We start from the raw sequence: 13,560 nt of genomic DNA, 5'->3' as shown, positions 1-13,560 counted from the left end.
TCTCTCATTCGGTGCTGCAGAGTCATCCGCACTCTCCCGCCCGTTTGGGAGCTTTGGTATAATCCCCATGGTCCTTACGGAGTCCCCAGCATCCACTTAGGACGTCAGAGAAAATAAGAATTTACTTACCGATAATTCTATTTCTCGTAGTCCGTAGTGGATGCTGGGCGCCCATCCCAAGTGCGGATTGTCTGCAATACTTGTACATAGTTATTGTTACAAAAATCGGGTTATTATTGTTGTGAGCCATCTTTTCAGAGGCTCCGTTGTTATCATGCTGTTAACTGGGTTCAGATCACAGGTTGTACAGTGTGATTGGTGTGGCTGGTATGAGTCTTACCCGGGATTCAAAATCCTTCCTTATTGTGTACGCTCGTCCGGGCACAGTATCCTAACTGAGGCTTGGAGGAGGGTCATAGGGGGAGGAGCCAGTGCACACCACCTGATCCTAAAGCTTTTACTTTTGTGCCCTGTCTCCTGCGGAGCCGCTATTCCCCATGGTCCCTACGGAGTCCCCAGCATCCACTACGGACTACGAGAAATAGAATTATCGGTAAGTAAATTCTTATTTTTAAAAATATCTCAATAGGAAACTTTTGGCCTAGGGATGCGGTGAAAAGAAAAATGTTGATCCTCTAGGGCGCCGTGACTGAAACAAGTTTGGGAACCACTGAACTAGAGTCAACCTAAATACCAGAAATGTGTTTTGTGGGTTTTTTTTTTGTTTGTTTGTTTTTTGTGTTTTCCATAATTTCCACTAACTGTTATTGGAATGGAAAATATTTAATTTTGTTTTTTATGGTTTCTCGCATTTACTTACAATTACCATTCTACTCATTTTACTGTTTTATTTTGTATATGTGTATAAATATGTGATTATGCCTATATAATTATGAGCCCTAATAACTCTGATCTGTCTTGTTTCTTTTACTTCAGATGATTCTCTTTATGAGTCTCCGGAGCCTATCTTCACCAGCAATAATTCGGGCCTAAGTCTCAGGGTCCCCCACTCCAGCCTTGGTTTTCTTCTGTTTTGGACTATCATTGTCTTGTAGCTGTCTGATGGCGATTTGCATAACATCAGCGTAGACAAGAGGGAGAAAATAGGAGCAAGAAAGAGACTGTCGGACACCTGGGAATTTGGAAGATTTAAATGACATACACACAGAAAGGAAGCATATGAATGGAATCCTCCTGATATGAACAATCTCTATTTCTAACTACGTTTATGTGAGGGCAAAAAGCTGCTGATTAAATTGGGGCCCACAAGCGCAGGCTTACTGGAGTTTGGAGCTTTCCAGGAACTTGCTTTTTACATTTTCAGACCAAATGTATAGTCTTTTTATTTTGTATTCTTAGTATGTTTCCTGCATTTGCACCAGTAGAACATAATTGTGGAGATTTCTTGCCAATATGTATGTAATGGGTTTCGGCTCACTCTGACTGTTTACATCTGACATTTCCTCCCATTCTCCTGTCATGTTCCATCCCAATTTCTCTCCAAAGGTTTTGGATTCATTTTGTGAAATATTTTGTGGACGTGTGAGGTGCAAATATGAAGAGACCAAGATTGGTATTTATGCCCCTTTTGTCTCTTAGACTATGTACGGCAGCCAAGAGAGCGATTGTTTGTCTTCTGTAATGGGTTCCTAGTGATTCTTTTCACTCGGACAGAAAATCACACCTAAGATCCTTATAATGTCAATTTGCTTTGTAACAATTCCGTTCTTTCATTCTCTTCTTCATGGTAACATCACCTGAACAGCTAGCGCTAAATAATTAACCTTCCGCTGTGAATCAGTTTATTAAGCTCCTAATCGATGAAATGTACCATGTGAAGAGTATTGATCCAGACTTCAGAGTATTGTTTCTCCACTGTAGAGTATTTGTTCCCGGGAACTTACATACATTTGCAAGCACATTGACATCAGTATTGTAATTTAAGATGCATAAAGCATTCTGTTATTCTGTAACAAAAGTATTCCTTTACACGTGGATAGACGTCTGTATCAGGGACACAGTAATTGCCCATTAGAAAAGGAGGGTGTTGTGTTTAAGGTTAGTTCATTTGCCATCAGATGTGACTTAGAATAGATGAACCATAGGTTTGACTACAGAACATATAGACAGTACTTACATATGGAAATATACAGTTGTATGAGAAAATATAGAAAGAAAAACTACTTTTTAATAAGCTGAATTTATCTGAAAGTCTGAGATGATGAAAAACTATTTTCTTTAAAATTATAAAAATAGAATTTTAGTGCCAATATCTTTAAAAAAATATGTCCAAATATAACATTTATATAAATTGTTTAATGGTGCTGCAAAAAATTTTTAGAATGTGAACATGAGCAAAGTTTTAAAAATAATGCATTTAAAATATATTCAGCGGTTACCTGGTGAGTAACTAGATTGCTGTAACGTACAAGAATTCCATGGTGCCTCCGCTTTTAGGTGGTGGCTTGTTAACGGTGACTTCTAACTTGCACTTAAGCTCTATGTGCTGATTTGTCTTCTCCATTCTTCTCTACTCCGTCACCTTTTTAATACAGCAAAAAATAAAAAAAAAGTGGTGTTGTTTCTCAAGCTCCTACGCTCCAGTGGCAAATAAAGACTTAAACTTTGTCTGTTTTATTCTCCATACGTAATTCTTCCATCTCATAGCTGAGTATCTGTCTGCCTGCTATAGGTGCAAGTCTCAGACACTTCATCCATGTGTGTAAATAGAGCCAGCAGGTTTACTGTGATTTTCTATGTATTGCTGACAATGAATTTTATGGAAGTTGTATGATTTATAGACTAGGAAGCAAAAACTTGCAATAAAATACATTTTATCCACTCTCGTTCTCTCTGCTGCTGCCTGGAGTCATATACTTTTTGAAAAGATCTATAAAATATGAAATTGAATATTTAAATTATTTCACTTCTAGGGATTTCTGTTTTCCCACCTCTTGGGCAACTTACCCTGACATTTATGATCTCTGAAGCATTGCATTAGACATGGGTGAAATCATTTAAACAGAATCAGCTGCATGTGCTGTGTACATACCCTAAAGGGAAATGATCACTATAATTTTATGCTGATTTCAGGCTGTCTTCTGCTATGTCTCCTTCACAACGTGCTCCTAGCTTACTTTGATCATGTACAATTTATGGTTCTGTATAAAGACCAGATACAGTACCTCTAAAGGGACAAAATTCCATGGATGGACTCACGCCACTTCTGTCCAGCTGTGGGCTTTGGTAACCAAAGTTACAACACAATGTAAAGACAGGAAGCCATAACTCCAAACGGTCTCAACTTTGGTGGGACTGCCTCAATTCCTGATCTAGAAAAAAACTAGGGCTTTTAGGAAAGTGGATGAGACTCTTCATCAGAAAGTCTTATTTGTGTAAACTGAGGAAATGAATGCTGTTGCGGGTCTTTTAGCACAACTTCAATGTACACTACCATACCAACTACTGTATATTCACATCAAATAAATTAGATGTTCATTCTTTTTTTCATCAATAATTTTTTATATTTTTTTTTTTTTAATTATTAAGGGAACAGTACATGGTGATAACAAGTGTAAAATAAGGGCTTTTAGAGATAATGGGGGTCATTCCGAGTTGATCGCTCGCTGCCGTTTTTCGCAGCGCAGCAATCAGGTTACTACTGCGATCAGGTTACTATTGCACCGCAATGCGCACACACGTCGTATGGGTACACTGTGGAACGTTGCTGGGTGATGGATTTAACGAAGTATCCATTCGCACAGCCGATCGCAAGGAGATTGACAGGAAGAGGGCGTTTGTGGGTGTCAACTGACCGTTTTCTAGGTGTGTTTGGAAAAACGCAGGCGTGTCCAGACGTTTGCAGGGCGGGTGTCTGACGTCAATTCCGGGACCAAAAAGACTGAAGTGATCGCAAGGGCTGAGTAAGTCCAGAGCTACTCAGAAACTGCAAAAAACGTGTTCGTCTCGCTCTGTTGCACACACGTTTGCACACTTGCAAAGCAAAAATACACTCCCCTGTGGGCAGCGATTATGCGTTTGTACGGCTGCAAAAAGTAGCTAGCGAGTGATCAACTCGGAATGACCCCCAATAACAGAAGATTGTATTAAAACCAGTTTCTAATATAAGGTATGACCTGTAATGTTTTCAGAAAATGTAAGTTTGGCTTTTAGAACTATTCAAATATGGAATGCATGTACTGATTATCTGGTCGGTGATCATTAACAAGTTAAATTGTATGCAATATAGGGAAAATCCTACACAGGGGCGTTTTAAGAGAGGAGGGGACCTGCGTGTATCCTCCATTGCGGGTTCTCTCCTCTCCAGCAGGTAGTAAACTCTGGCAATTTGTGCCCGCACTGCAGTGCCGCCACCACAGGACTCCAGAGTGGTAAGTATACTGTATGGTTGCAGTGTACGTGGTGTGGCCCCCTCCCCCCCCCCTCCACCCGATCCTAGGGGCCCGTGTGCACCACACACACAGCACCCATTCTAGAAACGCCTGTGATCCTATAGTTGAGCTACATGAATGATTGCTGTCATATGAGTCATATAAATGGGAGCCAGCACACTGTAGCAATGGCTAAGCGTGTTACATTTACCCCTAAGAGTTTAATTCAATTGCAGCGTGCTTTCATAAATCCCGAATGTCACAGGTATTGTTTCTGACCTTTTTCCAAGGAGTTGTATGTAATAATGGTTTGTGGCTGCATATGTGCAATCATGGGTCAAAATCATCTGTATTATTTTAACTGGATACCATGATTAGACAATATATCTTCAATATAGTATAATACAAATATGTTCTTATAATACATTAATATAGTTATAAGTAAAAAAAAATGGCTTTTTTTATTAGCTATAGTATAAACAAGTCTTAGGTTAGTAGGTATAGTAGATAATATACTATTGAATACTACAGTATATCAAAACAATTCACACGCTGAAATACACATTATAGAGAACAAGAAAACCTAGCGATATCTATGGAAATATCATTGTGACCAGTTCATTGTCTAAAAAGAAAGGGGATATTGTAGGGGGTTTTGTTTCTATAGCACCAAGACTAGCTCTTCCTAGCATGAATTCCTAGCAATCACATAGGGGCTAATTCAGGTTGGTTCGCAAATCGTCTCCAGGCGGAGACGGAGCGTTGCGGGGGCGGAGCGTTGCGAATGAGGGGTGGAGGCAGCCAAACGGAGGCATGATCGCGGCAGCTGCGTGACATCACATACAGCCGTCGCGATCGAGAACATGGTGGCGGGCCTCTGCGCCGGCATGAGGCTTCCTCAGTTTCTGCTAACAAGTAGAAATTGCGATGCGTTCGCAATTTCTGCTTGTTGAAAAGGGGGAGGCGCCAGTCAGCATGCTGGGCAGCCTTGCCCAGCGATGAGCAGCCCCCAGCATGCGATCCAAACGATTGCAAATTCTGCTAATTAGTAGAATTTGCAATCCTTACTGAATTAGAAAATGGTTGCTTTGCATTAAGCTAGCAGGGCTCATATTAAGCACTAGGCAGCAACAGAGTTCCACAACTATATACCAAATGCAAAAACAAACACCAACAAAAGCACAGAGCATATTGTAATATATAATTGCTGGTTCTGAGGTTTCTATAAGAATATATAAAAACGTACCGTCTACATGAGAGAAACAATGAACTTCTCTGCCTAGCTATACATTTATGAACATACAAATAAATAATATGAAGGCAAAATAGCACCTGACAGCTGAAATCCTGTCACGGGATTGGTCAATGCAGCGTGTGACGCCGGTTATCATCGCAGATGGGGAGCTGTTTCCACAGGTGACTGTTTGCGGCCGGGCTCCAGCATATCTCACTGCAGTGGAGAAGGGGGCCACAGGGAGACAAGACAGCAAGATAAACCCCCACATCAAGGGACATATTGTTATCGAGCCAAACATACAGAATGAGACCCCTACTACTAACAGTCATCATTCCTACCTGAGGAGGAAAATCTACCAAATAGGTGCATTCAGGTACTAGGTACACAGAGACCCCACACTACACATCTAGTATCAACACCCTCCTGTTAGTGCCATACACATGCCGCATGGGTGTGTGGGGTGTGTGCAGTAGCGAATTGGCCATAGGGCTGGTAGACTGACATGTCTGTGGGGCTTGTTTGTGTGCTGTCATGTGGCCCCATCTGCCACATGACAGGCAGCCAACGCACTGAGTACACTGCATTTTCCTCATTCATTCTGTTATTCCATCTCTGTAGTACAGCAACTCTGCCATCCAGTGATACTGCCATGGCTACACGGTATGTTATACCACTTGTGCTGCCCATGTCAGGCCATTTTTACAAAATTTTACAGGGCCACTTTTAGTTCCCAATCCGCTCTTGGTCTCAGACACAACTGTAGCAAATGATGTAAAGGGCACCAAACACTAGAACAATAATGCCTGATGTCATCAGATTTTGGGCATTCGGCCCGATATATTGGGTGAAATCGGGCATTTTGGCTGTGTATCCGATCCGATGCACGTACCCGTGAGGGTCGGATCCTCCAGCTTGAATGTGCTGCACTCGTGATATGTCGGACCCCGCAGGCATGGCTGGGATCGCCCAATATATATCGTATGCAAAAGGACAGCCCGGGAGGCTGTCGGGGTGATCACCTGCAACATGTCAGACGGACATGTCGCAGTAGTGTATGAGACCCTTAAGGAAGGTCACAATTGTGTACAATCAGGCCCTATAAAGGAGGGATCCCGCCCCCTCAACAGACCCCACCCCCTCATCAGACTGCACTCCAATTAAGGCTGCTTCCATAAATTTCCCGGGCTGGTCTTCCATCCCAATCCGTTCCTGGGTGTGTGTATAGTGTGTGTTTCTGTGTGGGTGTAATATATGTGTGTGTATATACGTACAAAGCAGCATCAGCCACTGCTACAGCACAGGTAGGCGGTGAGCAGCCAGTGATGGAGTCGGACACACAGAGACCCAGAACCGCATCTGCCTGTCACACCAGGGACGTGCAGTCAGGGGAGGCAGGGGAGGCAGTGCCTCCCCTGTCATAATGATTAAAATAATAAAAAGAAGATATTTATAACAGAGTCTGTTATCAATATCTTTTTTCCTTATTTTAATAATTCCCCCCCTGTGGCTGCTTGTGAGTGTGGGAGGCATCGGGAGAGGTGCTTCCCGCTGCTAACATTAAAACTCCGGGCAGCGGGGGGCGGGCAGGGGGCGGGGCGCAGCAATGGGAAAGCCCATTGAAAATGAATGGACAAGCGGCACCTATACTGGTGCCGCAATGACAGGGGCGTGCGATGAATGCACGCCCCTGTCAGTGTCCAGATGTGATTGGCTCAGCGGATCCAGTGCTGGATCCGCTGTCCAATCACCCCCTTCCCGGCTGCAGCAGGCGCCGTGGGCTGTGTGGGCGCCCGCTGCAGCCAGCGCCGCTACTATGGGAGAGACGTCATGAGTCATGACGTCTCTCCCATAGTACAGAAGAGACGAGCCGGCGGCGGATGGACGGAGGACAGCGCTGCAGGAGCGGTAAGTATGTGTGTGTGTGTTTTTTTTTTTTTTATGTGTTTGTGTTGGGGCACAGCAAGAGGGGCACAACAACTGGGGGGCACAGCAACTGGGGGGCACAACAACTGGGGGGCACAGCAACTGGGGGGCACAGCAACTGGCACAGCAAGAGGGGCACAGCAACAGGGGCACAGCAAGAGGGGCACAGCAACTGGGGGGCACAACAACAAGGGGCACAGCAACTGGGGGGCACAACAACTGGGGGGCACAGCAACTGGCACAGCAAGAGGGGCACAGCAAGAAGGGCACAGCAACTGGGGGGCACAACAACAAGGAGCACAGCAACTGGGGGGCACTGCAACAGCGGCACAGCAACTGGGGGGCACAACAACAAGGGGCACAGCAAGAGGGACACAGCAACTGGGGGGCACAGCAACTGGGGGGGCACAACAAGGGGCACAGCAACTGGGGGGCGCATCAACAAGGGGCACAGCAACGGGCACAGCAACTGGGGGGCACAACAACAAGGGGCACAGCAACTGGGGGGCACAACAACAAGGGGCACAGCTATAAGGGGCACAAGTACAAGGGGCACAGCAACTGGGGGGCACAATTACAAGGGGCACAGCAACTGGGGGGCACAGCAATTGGGGGGCTCAACTACAAGGGGCACAGCAACTGGGGGCACAATTACAGGGGTCACAGCTACTGGGGGCAAAGCGACTGGGGGCACAGCGACAGTGGGCACAACTACTTCGGGCACAGCTAGGGGCAAAGCTACAAGGGGCACAGCGACTGGGGTCACAACTACTGGGGGCACAGCGACTGGGGGCACAACTACAAGGGGCACAGCAATGGGCACAGCAACTGGGGGGCGCAACAACAAGGGGCACAGCAACAGGGGCACAGCAACTGGGGGGCACAACAACAAGGGGCACAGCAACAGGGGCACAGCAACTGGGGGGCGCAACAACAAGGGGCACAGCAACTGGGGGGGCGCAACAACAAGGGGCACAGCAACTGGGGGGCACATCAACAAGGGGCACAGCAACTGGGGGGCACAACAACAAGGCACAGCAACAGGGGCACAACAACAAGGGGCACAGCTATTAGGGGCACAAGTACAAGGGGCACAGCAACTGGGGGGCACAGCCACAAGGGGCAAAGCTACAGGGGGCACAGCTACAAGGGGCACAGCGACTGGGGGCACAACTACAGGGGTCACAACTACTCGGGGCACTGCTACTGGGGGCACTGCTACAGGGGGCAAAGCTACTAGGGGTACAGCTACTAGGCTCACAACTATTGGGGGAGCCTGCTTCATCATCCCAGTTAGCAGCAGCACTCTCCCCTGTCTGTGCTAACGTCTTCCCGCGTCAGCGAGGGCATAATATTCATTAATATCTCTCTCTCTCTCTCTCTCTCTCTCTCTCTCTCTCTCTCTCTCTCTCTCTCCTCCTGTGGATTACTTTGTTTGTAAGTATAATTTTAATTTTTACAGGTACCCCTTTTGGATTCTACTGGACAAGTTGACGTGACCAGCGTGGGATGTAGGTAAGTGATCTCTCTCTCATTTTTACAGGAACCACCTATTGGATTCTACTGGACAAGTGGACGTGACCGGCATGGGATGTAGGTAAGTATGTGTGAGTGTGTAAGTGTGTTTTAATAAATTTTTACTTTCACGGTGTGTGTGTTGTGTTTTTGTTTGGGTATTTTTTGTTGTTGTAGAACTACAGGTACCAGCGGGCCCGTTATTTCCCCGCATGCTGGCACTTGAGGTTCTCCAAGTACCAGCAAGCGGGGGAGGCTTGCTGGGCCTTGTAGTTCCACAACAAAAAACAATATTCTTTTTTATACACACTTATGGCTATCAGCCCGGCACCCACCGCCCAGGGGTGCTGGGGACAGCCTCGGGCTTCACCCCTCTTGATTTAAGGGGTCCCCATTCCTCCAGAGAACCCCGGCCAGGGGTGACTAGTTGGGGGGGTAATGCCACGGCCGCAGGGACCTACATAAATGTGTCCCCCGGCTGTGGCATTATGTCCCTGGCTAGTGGAGTCCGGTGCTGGTTTTAAAAATACGGGGGACCCCTACATCTTTTGTCCCCCGTATTTTTGGAACCAGGACCGGTCTAAGAGCCCGGTGCTGGTTGTCTATATACGGGGAACCCCTGTCCAATTTTTTCCCAGTATTTAAACAACCAGGACCGGCTCAAAGAGCCCGAGGCTGGTTATACTTAGGAAGGGGGACCTCACGCATTTTTTTTTTTTTAACCCAATCAGATCCCTCTCCATTAAGTTAATGGAAGCCCTGGACAACAAAATTGCATTCATGTCCTCCTCCCACTCCCTTCCCAAACACTAATTTTAATTTTTTTCTATAAAAATGTACAATATATCACAAGTATGATGAGCAGGCAGGCAGCGGGCATTGGCGGCATCGGACTGAGGTGCAAATTAGTGGCGGAGGGCTGGGTCAGTTGATGGTGGGCTAGTTTGTAAGCCATTGGCGGTGACAGCAGCCATCGGCTAAGTGGCAGTAGTGGGCATTGGCTCTGCGGCGGTAGGGGTCATCGGCAGGATTCGGCCGGACATTATGGCTGTAGTGCCTCACCAGCCTCTGACCTCACCGCACACCACTGTGTCACACACCCGCCCGCAGCAGCCCACACACAACCTATCTGATGTCCATCTCACGGCTGCTGGGCAAGATGCAGGAGGAGCGCAGGTAAGCCTGTAGACAAGCCAGGGAGTGGGTGGACAGAAAGAAAGGAAGAGGGAGCCGGGCAGGATTCAGGAGGAGCATGGGGAATCCAGCAGAGAAGCAGGGGAGTAAGCGCACCAAAAAGAAGAGGAGGCCAGGCAGGATGAGCATGGGGAAACCTGCAGATGAGCTGGGGAAGGGGGTAGACAGCAACTACGCTGTCCGCTGCTATGTGTTATGAAAGCATTATGCCCAGCAGAGAAGTAGCAGGGCACTGCAGCTAGTGGAGGGGCAGACTTGCTAGTGCAGCTCAGCCCTGCGGGCGTTGCCGGCGGTTCTGTGCCCACAGTGCATATGTGATGTGTGCCAGACACCGCTGACAGCTGGCTGCTGCAGACTGGAAGGTAGGTAAAGAATGCTGCCTGGCCGTTCTAATTGTGTGTAATTCAGAATCCGAGCAGCTGAGCAGCAATCTCTACCTGCCTCCCAATAAGCCTAGGAGGCACAAGCCAGGAGGAGGAAATGCCCCCCCCCCCCCTCCCCCAGCCCTGCCCGAAGGCCCTTAAAATCTTGTGGCAGGAGCAGCTGTGCAGTGTGCCTTTACATTAAGATGACCCTGCCAGATGGCATTGCCTAATAGAGGTCTATGGGCCACTTTTCACAATGTGCACTGAGAGGGATCCAGTTGGATTCTCCCCAGTGTTCCCTGTGTCCCATAATCCGTCGCATGCACAGAAGAACTCCCGGGTCATGGACATTGAAGTCCTCTTTTTTCAACGCTGCTATGCTTGTGATGAGTGGCGGATGCACGTGATCAGTGACGTGCAGTGAGGTGAGGCAGAGCCTTTCCTGTCATACTAACGTATACACCAGAGTTTTCACTATATAAAGTATATGAAAAATACAAAGAATACTGTATATTATAAATATCACTTTTATAGTCAAAACTCTGGAGTAAACAGCCTATGGCAAGTGAGGCAGTGCCTATCTTTTCCGCACATCTCTGATCAAAGCTCAGCAAATTTCCAGCAGTGTATACTGCTGCACCCGTGTATAATGTCCATATGAACCCATGGGCTCATATATTGTGTGCAAATCTGGCTCTGGTACTAGCCAGTGCCCCCTGAGCCATTTACCTCACCGCACGTCCCTGCATGTGATGCATCCCCACCATTTCTCTATCAGCAGTGGATGATAGCGAGAAGCAGAGGGTGACAATAGAAGGCAAGGAGAGGCAGAGGGTGACAGCAGAATGCCGGAACAGTCAGTGGGTGGCAGGGGTACAGGCACAATGTCCTGCACCGTGTGAAGAACAGGAGGCATGCACTTTCTTGGTGGTGGCAGGAACACAGCAGCCTCTGCTCTGTCGGTGACAGGGACCCTCGCCCCTTGGGCTTCCGTAAGTTTGGCATTCAGAGTTACATCGGTTGTGAGCTGCCTTCTATTCACAGACAGCAGTGAATCAGAAAAAAATGACAGCTGTCTGTTAATTAGAGGCAGTAAGTGGCTGTGATCATCAGTGCTGATAGGTGGCAGGACTCCTCTGTCAGTCCAGTACACATAAGGTCAGCACTGCCCCACTAAGGTAAGGTACTGGTCCCTCAGGCAGTGGGCCCTCTCTGCTCTCTGCACTGGGCCATTCATCGGCATTGCATAAAATGGTCTATAGGGGGCAGGAGATAACTCTGGGCAGCAGTGGGCCCCTTAGTCCGCAGGGTCCCCGGTGCAATGCGCCTGCTGCACCAATGGTAGTTCCGCCTCTGGTCTATTGCTGAAGATACCTCTTACATGTAATACTGCTGTCACTGAATATATTGGCAACACATCACCGCTTGGGAATAGTACAGCATGTTTTCATAGACAACATCAGTCCATCCCTGTTATCAGCAAACTAAGATATTTTATTGATATCTGTTCATTTTTTCATAGTTTAAATACATAGTTCATACCCCTCAAGAAATATTACAGTTTATCCTAATTGAGGTGAAACCTGCCTTAAAGGCAAATTCACTCTAGCACAGCTGTTATGTGACTGGGAATCATCTGTGCAGTAATGATTCTCTTTACTCACTTCCAGCCTTGCTGAGAAGTCAGCAGATTCAATCGGGCATCTATAATAAATGTTTAAAGTTAATTTTACAGAGGGCTGAGTAAGGCAAATAACCATTGCTTTTTAATAGATTTTTTTTATAGCTAGAATGTTTTATTTCACAGATATAAAATAGTACAATAATACATTTTATGTGAAATTAAAAAGTGTAGAAACTTGAATAATAAACCAAAAAATAGTCACAGATTACTATCAAAATACAATCAACAGGTGGTAGAGTAAAGGGCCCTACATACTGGGCAATTTGGGCGATTTGAACGATATGAACGATACACACTGAACGATTTGACATTGCAAACATCGATATCGTCCAAATTGGCTTGAAATGATAAACAATGATAGATCAACGATGAACGACTGCGGGGACGCGCATCGTTCATCGTCGGTGCCTCCACAATGAACGATATGAACGATATATCGTTCATTTTTTAACGATATCGTTTATATCTTTCTAAAATGTCGTCCAGGGTGTAGGGCCTTTAAGGCATGACATAGGGCAGATCTGTTCAAATCAGCTACAGGCAGGAACATTTGGTTATATCTGCCCGTCTACATAGGTTCACAGTCATGGTGTAGGAGAGTAAATAGCAAGTAATGGCAAATGCATTTATGGAGAGTGCAATAGAAATATTATAAAAATAAATGATGAGATAATCAGCAAACTTGGTGGCAGTGAATGTTTGGACAATGTGTTGGATGTGGTCATCTTTACTGGCATAAACAATCCATTGGCATGGGAAATGACCCCAGACCCTTGGTTCTAGTGGTGACCAAATATTTCTGCAATCTTAGTACAGGGACCACCATGTTATCTGTTGCTTTATAGACATATGATGTAATGAGAGGTTTCTATTCAGCACTGAAGTGGAATGGATGATTCATTTCCACTGCACAGTGAGCGCATAATATGAATACACTACCAGTTTTTCCAAACTAATTGTCATAATGGTGATGGGATGTCCAAAAGTGGACAATACCTTTCAAGATTAAGAGTCAGAAACTAGTACTGGTCTAGGATAGCTAGGACCTCTCTTTCAATCCAGTTCAATTCTTGGTAAAGCTATAACCATCAACAAGATGGGCGGAACTCAAATGTAACCAGCAGAACTATTCAATTGTAGCTCCGTTCGGTCTCGATCAGCTGCCGGTGCTGACATTTCACCTCGCACCCCCTGAAATGTGTGAAAAGTGACCTGTATGGACGCCCAAACGGCACTTTCCGGGATTGCACC

The 13,560-nt window shown here is 46.2% G+C and overlaps 1 protein-coding gene and 1 long non-coding RNA gene across 2 annotated transcripts in view; one reads left to right on the top strand and one right to left on the bottom strand.

Moving 5' to 3' along the window:
* EFNA2 (ephrin A2) overlaps positions 1-2,842 on the top strand; it is a 361,912-nt gene extending 359,070 nt beyond the window's left edge. The window contains exon 4 of the mRNA XM_063914335.1: positions 937-2,842. Within this exon, the coding sequence (XP_063770405.1) occupies positions 937-1,055 (119 nt within the window). The 3' untranslated portion in view covers positions 1,056-2,842. The remainder of the gene's footprint in view (positions 1-936) is intronic.
* LOC134901707 (uncharacterized) overlaps positions 2,826-13,560 on the bottom strand; it is a 32,624-nt gene continuing 21,889 nt past the window's right edge. The window contains exons 2-4 of the long non-coding RNA XR_010175196.1: positions 5,724-5,841; positions 3,186-3,332; positions 2,826-2,890 (exon numbers count right to left, since the gene is read on the bottom strand). This is a non-coding gene — a long non-coding RNA (uncharacterized LOC134901707). The remainder of the gene's footprint in view (positions 2,891-3,185; positions 3,333-5,723; positions 5,842-13,560) is intronic.

This window comes from Pseudophryne corroboree, chromosome 1 (genome assembly GCF_028390025.1).
Source record: "Pseudophryne corroboree isolate aPseCor3 chromosome 1, aPseCor3.hap2, whole genome shotgun sequence".
NCBI classification, from domain to species: Eukaryota; Metazoa; Chordata; class Amphibia; order Anura; family Myobatrachidae; genus Pseudophryne; species Pseudophryne corroboree.
Note: the sequence above shows the minus strand (reverse complement) of the source record. Positions and strands in the feature narration are given on the sequence as shown.